Here is a 13,231-nt window from a genome sequence, read left to right on the forward strand (position 1 = left end):
AAAAAAAAAAACAAAAAAACAAACCAAATTCTTCATTTTCCAAAAGCAGCTATTCATATTAACTACTGAGAATAGCAATTTTCTCAACAGTTAGAATATATTTTGCAGGAATGCAAAGATACATGACAATAGAAAAAGAAGAACTACAGAAAAAATATTACTAATTAACAAGAACAGAGAAAACTATCAACAGAAAACCATAACCGTAAGTCTGCTTAGGCTGCACAGCCACTGTCTGAATTTTGCTGAGTAAACCAGACCTGCTCTGATGCACATTTTAAATTCAAAACAGTCTGACTAAGGCAGCTGTGGGCCCTCTTCTCTCAACCAATTTTTTAGGAAGGCTGATTCTCTGTCAGTCAGAGAGACTCATCAGAGTCATGTTTACTATCAATTTTACAGCCAGCAAAGGTGTATGTATGGAACTCATCTTGGCATCATATTTACAAAAATTCACTGAAACAATTACTCAAAGGCAAACACTCAGGGATTCATTCTGCCTGCAAAGACACAGGGAATGCAGTTTCAATACACTGCTTCCAGACCACAGATGTGAATGGCAAAGATTTTCTTTTCCTGAGCACACTTTTCTCTGCAGCTGGGATGCAGGAGATAGGCAGGGCAGGAACCTGAGTGAGTGGTACAGCACGTAGAGCAGACCTGCAGCAAACCAGGAGCAAGAAAGGGTGGGATCTTCAGGAGCACAATGTTTCAGCTTCTTTTGACAGGCCTGCCAAGTCCCTTTTCCTGGAATGAAAGGCTGTTAAAGAGTGAATGTGTCAGAAAACAAAAAGCTGTGTTGATGTACTCTGAATGCTTTTTGCTGCTAGGAACCCTTTCTTCAATTATCTTTCCTCCACTTTTGGCATTGGATCCTGGGTTTAGTGAATTTCTCTCGATGTCTTGCTCTGACTTGCTGAAGTCTATAGAAAAAGATTCTTATCAATTTACACAGGAGAAGAATCTGAAATTTGTTTTTGAGGCTTTCCAGAAGATATAATCCCTGGTTGGCCTATGCTTGTGAATGAATGTGTACATTTAATGCAGCTATATGAGGGAAAAAAAGTTTAAACTTTAACACTGGGAAAATGGCACTTGAAAGTACTCCATGAAGTTTGGTCACAGAAATCACCTTCATGAACTACTTTTAGGATACTTACAAGTTCTTTTTTTTTCATGCACTCCATAAGAATGACAAACAGCTGATGAGCTTGATTCCTGTTGTAGTTAAAGGTTTTCTGGATGGTAACTAGAAGCTGATCCCTAAGGGATTCATTTATTATCCTAAATGAAAAATGAGACATAAAAGAAGACATTACCAGAATGAATATATATTCAGAAGGTCTGCTGTTTAAGAAACTATAACATCCAGGTATTCCTGTCATATATCATAGATATACTTCTGTTAACAAGTTCAGTCTTCAGGATTTTATCATTAGGCTTACAGGACCCCTACCTTTGCTTCTAAATGTTCCAAGTCCCTTTGCATATAGCTAAAAACCCCAAAATACTTCACATTTCTGATATGTCACCTTGGTTATGGTCTTAAACAGAGGACTGAACTTGCTAATCATCTGAAACCTTGTAATACCCAAATAAGAAACAAATGAACAATCCAAAAGATAATTTAGAAAGGTCAGAAATATTTGATCTCCCAAAGCAATGTGAAACAGCCCTTCCATCTTCATCCATTTCCCAATACAACACATGTATTTTCAGGTAATGGCAAACATTACCAGCAGGTGCCTGAGAGATGCAGTAAAATTCAAAGTTCACAGTGAGAAAATGATTGGACTGACAAAAAATTCTTATTATAGATCTGCCTTACTAGACAACCACATTTATCATAATTATTGGATACGAAAATTGGACACTGTATCATATGCACTGGGAGGGAAAGCCATGCAGCGAGCACATCTCAGAGAGACTTATTCTGATAAGCTCTTTCAATTACCCATGAACTGACAGGAAGAATGAATAAGGAAAAAAAAATCAAGCCAAGTTTGATTTAAACTAAGGAAGCTTGTTAGACAGAAAAGACAGTTGCATCATAAATACTTTTGGTGCAATTAAGTATGTGCTATGTCTAAACACCAGCAAAATCCAGCATAAGAGCCACTCTCCTAATACAGCAAGTAACATCCACACTGCTAGCAGCACTACTTGTCTGCTTAATACTTAATCCAAGCTAACCTTCAACTTCAGTCAAGGAAATACGTTCTATCTTCAGTACTAGACAGCTATGCCATACCCTAATTAATTATGAGGTGTTTGCCTGGAAGGCAGAAAGTAGATAATGAAGGAAGCCCAAAATTTTCACAGCTGGTCTGGCACTTTTGGACAAGGAAGTTCATTCACACAACACAGCAGAATCAGGCAGTACAAATTTTGCAAATCCATGCACTAATTAACCTCAGCCCTGGCCTGAAGGAAAGAGTTACTCCTGGGAACTTGTCCTTGCTTCTCCCATGCCCAACCCAGCACCACGTATAGTGCAGCAAGCCCTGATGGAGCTTGTACAACAGTGTGCTGTACTGAGAGCAAGCACATTTCAAAGGACCAGAACATGCATTCAAAGTGGTAACAACTCCTACTATTTAACTTCAGGGCTAAGACCAAACGTGCAACATAAGCTGACTGACAGCAGAATGCCTCTGTTTGCAGTGTTTTGTCCCCGAGGGTTTTTTTTAAAATGAAGCTCTATGAAAGCAAGGCATATAGTCCTACATAGGTTTGGTGAAGATCTTGAAACCTTACCCTCCCTCTTCAGAATACTTGTGTGCAAATGACAGAATGTCGGATGCTCGCCCACTGCCATCACAGATCACAACTGGGAGAGGGGGGTCTTCCCGCAGACACTCCAAGACAATGGAGATCACATTGGGACCTCCTTCCACTATGAGCCCAACTACAGGAACACCTTGCCCCAGTCCTGCAAAAACCAGAAGAACAGAAACAAGAAAAAAAAGAAGTGTCATTGAAACCTAGTTTAAGAAATTGAGATAAATGGATGTGATTTCTGCATTAGAGCACCGCTTCAATCAGAGCCTTTAGGAAAAATGATTGCCATTTCATGGCCAATGTGAGAAAAAATGTCCATATGCTGTTCCTCAAGCCCAAAAGGAAAAAAGTAAGATGCCTCTTTGCCCTTGCTTTTGCATCAGCTCCATACTTATAATTTATCCACTCAGAGCTGGCGGATGCTTGCTGCTCTCTCGACAGACATCAGGTACAGAAAAAAGCAGCTAACATGACTGTCCTATTGCTTCATCAGCTTCACTGTTACTTGGATGGCTCCCAGCCTTTGATGCTTTACCTCTTCATTGGTTACCTATGGGAAGTCTTCAGTAGGGTGACATACCTATGCTTATTCCTAAGATAAAAAAATGAAATTAGTGTTTTTATCATGAGGCTGAAATGGTTTGCCGATGGAAGAGACGACAGCTGAGCATCCCTTTGCTGTCCCTGCCTCACTGTGATCTCCAGGCATAGGATGACAAAGGGAAGCCCACAGGTCACATGGTCTCAGTAGCCTTGGTCACAAGAAACTTGGGGAAATGAAGGACAAAACATTACCTGAATGCTGACTAATTCCACTATCATAAACATTTGAATTCAGTTCTTAATCTGTGAAATGACCAGCACTTTATAAAGATGCACTTTTTTTGTTTGGCTGAGAATGCGTGAAAGACTTCATATTTTCAACCTTGATTCCTCTCTGAAGAACAGGAACACCATGCACAGTAACAGCAGAAACTTCCTGACATCCTCCTGTCAGTACACCCCAGCTCTGATAAGGAGGAGTCGCAGAGCATGGGTCGGCCTGTGTGTCCATGAAATCTTTAGTGATTCCTCCTGAGATTTCCTGAAGAGGTGCCTGTGCTTGGAGTGATGAAGAAGAAACAAAACAACTCCCTGTATGTTGTAACTAGCAGGTGTACTGCAGCCCTTCACAGAACAGGTTTCTGTACGTATTCCAACTTTGCCCTTCTCGTGACAAAAATCATCAAACACTACCTACGTCAGAGTTGACATCCCCAAGCCCCAGTGGTATTAAAAGGAATGATAGAGAACATCTTGTCTCTGGGCCCTGAATTCCTGATCTTCCAAGCCAATGCTCCCTTTTACAACCTTCCAGCTCTGGCAGCACTTCTGCAGAAGACAAAGATGACAAAAGCAGGCTGAGCTGTTTCCATCTGCAGGCAGCAGTAGCTGGCACTGCCTCCATGCTCAAAGGCAAGGGGCAGCATTTCCCTGAGCTGTTTCACCACAGGCACAGGGCACTACTTTGAGACTTCCCAGAACATTAGGATACCTCAAGGCTGATCTCTAATTCCACCTTTTGGCTTTACCTGGCACTCTACTTGATTTTTAGCTCTACCCATAAGAGCACTTAGACCCTATAAGAAACTACTGTGGAGTTCAGTGTAATTGCCATTCTGGATGCTTCTTCTCTCTTATTCTTACAGGTCTACACAGTTTACAGGGGCACCAGTAAGAGATAAGAAAAGCAACTGGTAGAACTGATGTTGATCCTTCAGTAGTTCTTAACTGATGTGTGAATTTGAAGACTATTAACATTTGTTTGACCATTTTTAATTAGGGTTGTGGGGTTATTTTTAAACAGTTTATATATTTTATTTCACCTTTTAAAAATAATTTTTTTACATGCTAATGAAAATATGTCTTTTAAAATATTTTTTAAAAAATAACAACAAGAAAAGCTCTAGAAAATTATTTTAGTGAGGCCATATTAACTGGAAGAAATTTTAAAACTCCACAAAACTCTAAATATGAAAGCATTAAGGTGAAATTGTCTTAATTGTCATTAAAAATCAAAATGACTGCTAAGTTTATCAGGAAGATCAAAGAATTTTGAGTGTCATATTTCAGATGAAACAAATCCATACATAAAAGAAAATAAAATGCTCATGTAAACATTCAGAATCAGAAATCACTAAGCTGCACAGGATTGCTGTAAACAGAAACTGTAAAAAATCCCCCCATTCTGTGTGTTTACTGATGCTTATGAATTCTAGCCTAGAAGTGCACAAATTCTTTGCATTTCCTTTTCCTTAGATTCTCACTGATTTGAAGCTTCTCCTCACTATTATTTGTCAATTTCTTTTCATCCCTTTGCAATCCTTACTCCATGGTTTTTCTGCCTGGTTCGATGTGGGCTCTTTCACCACTTATCAGACAGCACGTGCTCTAGTCCAGTCACACAGTCCTGATCACATTTCCACTGGAAAGAGCTGGAAGAAGCCTTTAATTTCCAAACTTTCAAGTACTTCAAGCCCTCCTTCCTCCCCTTCAAGACATTATAGTTACAGTTTGCCCCACTCGTACTTACGTGTGTTAATTTTCTGGAGGGAAATGTGTTTTTCCAACTGACGCCGTAGCTTTACTTCAGCTCCATATTTACCTAATGTGCCGTTGTCTGCCAGAATGAAGTGGGTGTGGGAACTGTTGAGCACAGAAAGCTTACTTAGAGGGTTTGACATTGTTTGGTAAACTCGTGTTACCTGTGTGTCAAGAGGAGAGAGGCACCTAGATTAGAACTAAGAATCAAATGGGAAAATGCCCCACACCACCCAACAGAGGCACACTCAGGGTCTTTTCTGAGAGGAAACAAACCAAGGAAAGCTGTATAACCAAAACTAGAGGAGAATCAGAAATGGAGTTTGCTTTTACACTCCAAATCTGTACTCCTGGCAGCGCTGTTTTCTTTGGAGGATAACAGTTAGATTGTGCACTCCCCTTCATGTTCCCCTAAGCTCATTACTGTGCTCTCCTTGTTCACACACTGTGCTGTTACATAATCCTCTTAGTGCATTAGAAAATACATTCTCATTTGGAGTTCCTAATAATTCATATGCCACTCCACAGTACCCACCTATAATAAACACCAGCCTTGCACACTTAAAGGCCCTTATGTGACTGAGCCTTAGAGAAGGCTCAGTGTGCCACACTGAACTTAGGACATAAAACTGTCACCGCAAAGAGGTCTTTACTAATGAAAGCAATGGAAACCTCACTAATTCCATATTTACTTTGAGGTCATATATGACAATATGAGAAATATACTTAAACAACACGTTTTTTTCAATAAATGGTTCAATTTCACCTCCTAGGCATGCTTTAGAATGGGTAAAAAGTCCATTTCAGAAATATTAACAATGTATTTTTCACACAGCTGTTTCCTAAAACACTTACATCTTTTCCTATTAGATCTTCTTTGTTTTCTACAATGCCCCATGGTGCAATTCCTATGGCACATATTCGTCCTCTGGATTTGGAAGAATGGTCTTTCAAGGCATCTCCCACATGACGAATGACACCTATAGATACAATTAATTTAATTCATTTTTGGCATTTTAGATTGATCACTAAACAAAAGAATTTTCTTCTTGCCTCTCACAGAGGTACTGGGTTGCTTTCACTACTAAACTGGTACTGGTTCTTTATAGTAGAACATGCAATGCAGACAACCATGGTTTTATTTTGTGATGGTTGTGTGTAATTCCCATTATCTCATTGTGCTGAATTCAGTGAAGTCTGTGGAAGACTTATCCTGTTTCTAACTTCCACAGCATAACCTGTACCCTTGTCCATCTCGATGTATGTTATTCATTGGACACAAACCATGACATCAGGAAATACACTTTTAGTAATAAAAAGATCTTTGTACAAAAAAAACACTCTAAAGGTAAAACTTGGCAAATTTGGAGTAGAAAACTTCTTAACTACAAGGATAACCAAGCACTAAAAGAAGTGTATTAGAACTAATGTTAGATTCCTTGCTACTGAAACCAAGGCTGAAATTTGTTTTCAGGGGAAACACTAAGTAATGCAAATCAATACTGACCCAGGAAAATGGTCTGGGCTGGGTAGGAGATTAACACAAATGATTACAATGCTCCTTTTTTGGTTTAGTGGATAATGACTTGTTCATGTAGGCTTAAATCTTCTGCCTGTGGGGAAGATTAGTGAATGGACATCACTGAATTCTTAAGTAAACTAAAAGTGATGGCAAATGCTTACCTGTACTAACACCACCAGTGAAAATCCAAGCTCCTGTGGTCATGGCAGCCTTTATCAGACCTTTTCCAAACACTTGCTTTAATTTTGGTTGCATTTCAAAGTTCTGGAGGCCTCCATGGACAGAGATTAAGAGTTTGGGCAGTTCCAGCTGCCAGTCTTTCACCATGAGATGCAGCAGGGAATCTGGCTTAGTGTCATATGACACACGGATGTACTGCAAAGAGCAATGTGTAATGTTATCACACAACCTGTTCTGTAAATTTTCTGAGCAAAGAATGGTTACTTTTTGCCCTTCAGAATCCTGAAGAGAGAGTTTTACAATTTTCAAACAAAGAAACAAATCTAAGTTTGTATTTCTTCAGAAGAGAGGAAAAACAAAGAGAATTTTTGCAGAAGTTGAGCTGCTGTTACTTTTACTGCTAAGAAAACTCAAGAGTCTGTTCAACACCAGATGAACAAATACCTTAGAGTACCCTATGCCCCTTACCATGGCCTTATTTGAATGTCCTCCTCCCTGGAATTCCAGGTTTCCATAGGCATCAGTTGGGTATGCTTGGGTGTGTTTACTGACAGACCATTTCTCTGGCTGAGCTTCCACTTGCTTTGTTTCTTCTTCATTTTTATTAGCTGTTATACTTGGAGGAGGTGGAATATGTTGGTTAATGAGCTGGCCACAGCAGCACCTAGAGGTTAAAATTTGAAGTGACTTTGATTATAGTATCTTCAAAATAAAAAAAAAAAAATACAGCAGACATTAGATTTTCAACTGCCCAAGCCTTGCTGTACATTTATCATAGAAACACCTCTCACATACACACATATGCCAGACATGCAAAGATAAAAAAATTCACTTCATTTGTGTTATGCACTGGAGAGCTGTTCTAGGTAAAAGGCCAGGCAAGGAGGAAGAACCCAGAACAGGAGCACTGACCCTCTGTTTCTTACTTATAGGTGACAGCTCACATGTGACATTGACTCTTCTGTTATCCACACAAGCTGGACCACATTATGCAGCTAGCCCATGGACTAATATTAACATTTAGACTAAGAAATCAAATCCCTTTGGTAATATAATACGAACTGTGAAGGATAGCACCACATTACTACACCCGTGCTTTCAGAATTCAGTATGCATCTATTATGGTTTGCAAAGCTAGGAACTAACAGCTCACTGCCTCTCCTGCTCCCAGCCTTCTCATCTCTGTGTGATGTCCCATGGCTCTGTGCAGAGTGGAGTGCAAGCATGACTTGTGCTTTTGTTCCCCTGTCATCTCCCTTTAAGGGCAGTGACTAAACCGGTTTCGCACGTCCAAACCCAAATCAAGTTGAGTTTCTGTTATTAAGCTTTTCTGTTGAAACAAAATTTTCAAGTGTTACCTGGTACCATCTTTGCTGTTGGCAATTATATAGATGCATTCTCTTTTAGAAAAGGTCTTCTCTATCCAAGCCTTCTGACCCTTAAAAGAGAGAAAAAAAAAATAAATAAAAAAAGAAGTACAGATACATTTCTGTGTGGCAGATACAGTAACATTCACCTTCTATTTTCAGCTACTAAACTCATTACATCATTGTAAACACCAGATACATGAAGTGATGAACACCACTACTCATGAGGCGATGTGAATTTCTATGACTTGGATAAAATTCAAACCTTGACGTGGGTAAGAGCCCTTATGTAGAAAGATGAGTGCCTTGAAGTTTCAAGGCCTACCAAAAAATGCACCTGCTCCTTCCTACTGCAGTAAACAGTAAATAGACTCAATGTAGGACAGAAAATCAGCATAAACTGTGAAATAAATAGATAATAGTATTTACTCCAAAAAACGCTTTAGTATCATTCTTTATATGCAGAGAGCACTCCTCAGTAACTTTCCCTTCATAATTAACTATCTTCTCAAATAATTTTTTCCAATTGTAAATCAAGTTCCAGTCTTTCCTAAGGCATCTTAGTCTGAATGAGATGTGTCTCAGAAGGAGGCATTTTTAAATTGAAAGACCATGTGACAGTAAAAACACAAACTCTGGGTATCTGTGAAACAGGAGGAAGAAAATGACCTTCTAAGTGTGTTGGCCTATTATTCTGCTTGTAAACCAGTTTTAAAAAGTGAATTCAAAGGAGCCTTTTAATTTTATAGAAATAAAAAATGTTAAAAAAACACTCACAATTTGATGACACTGATACCTTTGCTTTGCTGATAAAAGTTGTCTCTTCTGAGTTTGAATTATGAAACTATTTTTTTAAGTTGCAAGCAAATGTTGCTTTAGTTTCTGCTGTGGAAGTGTAATTTTTGCAGACACAGAAGCTAAAAATGACATAAGAACTTTCAGGCTGACTTAAAAAAAAAAAGGAAAGGGACTTTTCCTAAAGAAAGAAGGAAAAATCTTGCTGATTTTGACTTAAGAAAGTCAGCTGCAGATGCCTGTCAGCAGCTTCGAGACCAGGCAAGCTCCCTGAGTGCTGCATAGGCTACAGTGTGATGAACAGAGGGCTTCATAGCTCATCTTTCTTTCTCATGCAAGGCAAGAGCTGTCTCTGAAGCTCCCTTCTTTGCTGACTTGTTACTTCCCACCTGGCTTCCTCATTTACTCCCCTATGTCTAAAATGATAGGGGACTACTTCAAATTCCCTAATCTCAAGTAACTGCAAGGAAGTTGCCAAACCAAGCTTCTACTTCTTTAAAAAGGTGCCCACAATTGCTCAGGTACATGAACATTCACTTATTCACTTCTCTCAGGTGCCTCTGAGGCAGTCTGGGCAGTCAGTGGCCTGGGAGATCCTGCAGTTCTTCACTCTCATCTTGCTGATTTACCAAGGCAGAACCATCTTGTGACGTTTCAGAAGGAGCTGTTTGGGACCTCACAGCACAACAGTGAGGAAGAACCAAGAATTCATAGACAAAACTTCCTGTAGCTTACAATTTACTTGCTTTCTGAATGACAAGGCATATATCTCAGGCATTTAGCATAAAGCGCTTGGTCATGTAGCAAAAATAAGAAGGAAAAGAGTATTAAATTTAATATCAAAAGCCCATGTGACCTGGTCAGCTTTTCTGTCTTGTCTCCACAGAGTCTTTCTTTAAGTGAAACTAAAGAGACTTTCTTCCAAAATTATTGAAAAGGTTCTTTTCATACACCTTCTAGCAAGGCTTTTACAACATGACAAATTTTCTCAATAGTATTATTTGAAGTGGAGATTAGAAAATGCTTTTGTTATGCAGCATCAGAGTCCAGTTCTAGAAAAATCCAGAAAAAACATCCCTGACAGTGAGATCCATGAGGCTCTGTGGTATGTGGAGGTGGATGATTAAATCAAAGAAATGCCATTTACCTGCTCAGAATGAGATTTTGCTACTTCACAGATATTCAGGCAGTTCAAAATATTCAGAGACCCAAAACCACTCCATCTGATTTCAATTACAGTAATTTTTCAAAATTAATCCAAAACCACAGAAATGTACAAAGTGTACAAATTCACTGCTGTTTAACGATTATATCCTATGTTGTTACTTCTCATATTCACCATATTAGTTAATGAACTATAACATTATAAAATGAGCTTAACATGAACCTGTTACAGCGCTTACATAATTCCTGTACTTCTAAAATTGTATATATTTAATTTTTAAATTAATTTGGTTTTATTATTTTATATATTCTAAACATATTCACTTTTCCCCCCAATAAAAACTTCCATCTTCTGTGTAGTCCCTGATAACTCCTTGACTAAGCAACACAAAAGCCCAAATCAATCCCACAGTGCAGGAAACATTCTTCAAAATAAAAACTCTAACAGATGCTGCACACTTAACTGTTCTGTAGAGAATACTGGAAAATGCAACCTAGAAATATCAAATCAGTTTGGATTGTTACACCATGCCAGTGAATACTGCTTTACCTTGTTCCTTATAGCGAACCAAAGCACAGAATTTCTTTTGCTGTTTGAGCATGTAAAAATAGTTAATTAACCATTGGATTAAGTCACAGACTTAACATCTGTGTTTGGAAAGAAGCTTTTGCATCTTGGTATCTAAAAGGAGCTCTACAAACAGCTGAACTCTCAGCTGTGTAGTTGCTCTTAAAAGCCCTCTCATAGGAGATGTATTATCTACTGCTACATTGGAAAAAACCTTCCATACTCACCCCTAGAACCCCGTTAGGAATCAGTCGCTGCAGGCGACTACAGACAGGACTACAGAGGGACTGCACATTATGCTCTACTGGCTTATTTTTCTGTGCTAATGAGAGGAAGGCAAAAGCAGGCATTACAGACTGGGGAAATAAAAACCTCAGCACATTTGGTTAGCCTTTGAAGTTTCACTGCTTTTGTCTGTTTAATCTGCTTAACCAAAGCTTCATTATAATCCAGTGCAAATACTTGAGCAGAACATTTACTGTCAGAAAATGGGCACTTTCTCTACTTACTTTATACAGATTCTGTACATTTCTCTCTCTGGATTGAAAAGCTCTTGGGCTTTCAAGGAAAAATGTAAGTAGACATACTGTCTCTTGTGAGTTTGATAAAAAATAAGCACTTTTTAACAGCCTCGGAATGGATGAATTGTTAAAGGACTATGATAGATCAGCTACAGTTTTCAGACCAATAGCCAGTGGGGGTTTTCCATACACCTCTGAAGAAAACAAAAAAAAGCAAATCCCAACTTGTTGACATTAGTGAAGTTCAAACTTGCTCGTTATTGCAAAACCTGAATGTATTAATTAGAACCTAGTTTTGAAAAAAAAACTTATTTCAGGTGTTCAGCGGTCTATTTGTTCTCCATTATGTAAACTGGCAACAGGTCTCCTAAACTATGATTAAACCAAACCACTGCTAATTCTTGTACTTCAGCCTAGAAACCAATATGTTGCTGAGAAACAGCATTAATTAATACTGGATTTATATTAATACTGGATTTATATTATTCCACTATATGGTTTTGCTAGTTGTCTTTAAACATAAAAAGGTATCCTGCAGAAACGAAAGGAAATCAGGTAACTGGTTTGTAAATCACAGAGTAACAAAATCAAGACCCTAAACCACTAGTCACCTTTTCAATACAGGAACTAATTAACACAAGAACTAGTTCTACAAAGACCAATTATCCTTTGACTATTGCAAATGAATTACACTATTTGCTGAGAAAAAACCGTGTCTATGGCTGCAGCAACTGAAGAGAATTTTCTCTCACTCTCACACATAGAAAAATTCAGTTTTCTACTAAATTAACATGAAATTTAATGTATTTCACTTCTTATATAAACAAGCATTCAGTGAAAAAGTATTGGGCCTGAATTTCAGGCTGTACCAAAACAAAGTCTGCAGCCCTGTTTCACTGCAGCTTTATTCAAAAGCAACAGAAGGGCTATGGACCAATAAATACATCCTTGGTGAACCTCCAGGGTAGGAACCCAGACAGAGAGAAATGTCATGCTACCAACTCTTACATGACATTGTGTCACCAGAAGCTGTGAATTCCAGTAAAGATATACCCCTGCAGGATGGCACAATATTTAGTGATTGTGATGAACTCAATGACCAGCAAAGGAAGTGAAAGAATGTGGGGAGTGAAAGGGGGGCAGGGATGAGAGTCAGTCATGTCACTGGAGCACATCTAAAGCCCACACTTAAGCAGATCTAAAAGCAGCAGTGAACTCCAATGACCCCCAGGGTGCTGCTTCTTGGAACAGGGACTCGTGTCCTTGCTCGATGGCTTGGCTTGCTTGTCTTGGGGACAGGATGGGACAGGGCTCCGGCCTCACCTTGGAACTGCGGAGCAGCTGCTGTCACACAGCTCGGAGGCACCTGGGGCGCAAGGAAGGAGCACATATCCCACAGCTGCTGCACTCCAGAGAGGCTTTGCCTGGCACAGCCGCTCAGCAGGCAAGCAGGCATGTGAACAGCAGGGCCTGGTGCATGGAGCATGGACAGGGATTGGACAGAGCTGACAGTGCCTGGCGTACAAACGGACTGAGGGAGTAAGCAGGGGACCAAACAAATGTATGTCATGAATAATACAGGGTTTGACAGAACTGTTCAGGTTAAATCAAGCACAGAATTGTGCACAGAATAATACAGAAATGCACCTGGCTGGGCAGCAGAGCTTACGTCTGTGGACTAATACAAATTACTTTGACCAACATCTTGTTAAGATGTGGATTGATTGTTGTCATTTATGGAAACCTTCAGCCC

The 13,231-nt window shown here is 39.3% G+C and overlaps 1 protein-coding gene across 1 annotated transcript in view; it reads right to left on the bottom strand.

Moving 5' to 3' along the window:
* Window positions 1-13,231, bottom strand: part of TRPM1 (transient receptor potential cation channel subfamily M member 1) — an 83,113-nt gene that overhangs the window by 28,519 nt on the left and 41,363 nt on the right. The window contains exons 3-9 of the mRNA XM_058847246.1: window positions 8,422-8,501; window positions 7,532-7,727; window positions 7,045-7,258; window positions 6,217-6,341; window positions 5,354-5,525; window positions 2,758-2,932; window positions 1,161-1,284 (exon numbers count right to left, since the gene is read on the bottom strand). Of these exons, the coding sequence (XP_058703229.1) occupies window positions 1,161-1,284; window positions 2,758-2,932; window positions 5,354-5,525; window positions 6,217-6,341; window positions 7,045-7,258; window positions 7,532-7,727; window positions 8,422-8,501 (1,086 nt within the window). The remainder of the gene's footprint in view (window positions 1-1,160; window positions 1,285-2,757; window positions 2,933-5,353; window positions 5,526-6,216; window positions 6,342-7,044; window positions 7,259-7,531; window positions 7,728-8,421; window positions 8,502-13,231) is intronic.

The sequence above is a fragment of the Poecile atricapillus genome, chromosome 11, assembly GCF_030490865.1.
Source record: "Poecile atricapillus isolate bPoeAtr1 chromosome 11, bPoeAtr1.hap1, whole genome shotgun sequence".
Lineage (NCBI taxonomy): Eukaryota > Metazoa > Chordata > Aves > Passeriformes > Paridae > Poecile > Poecile atricapillus.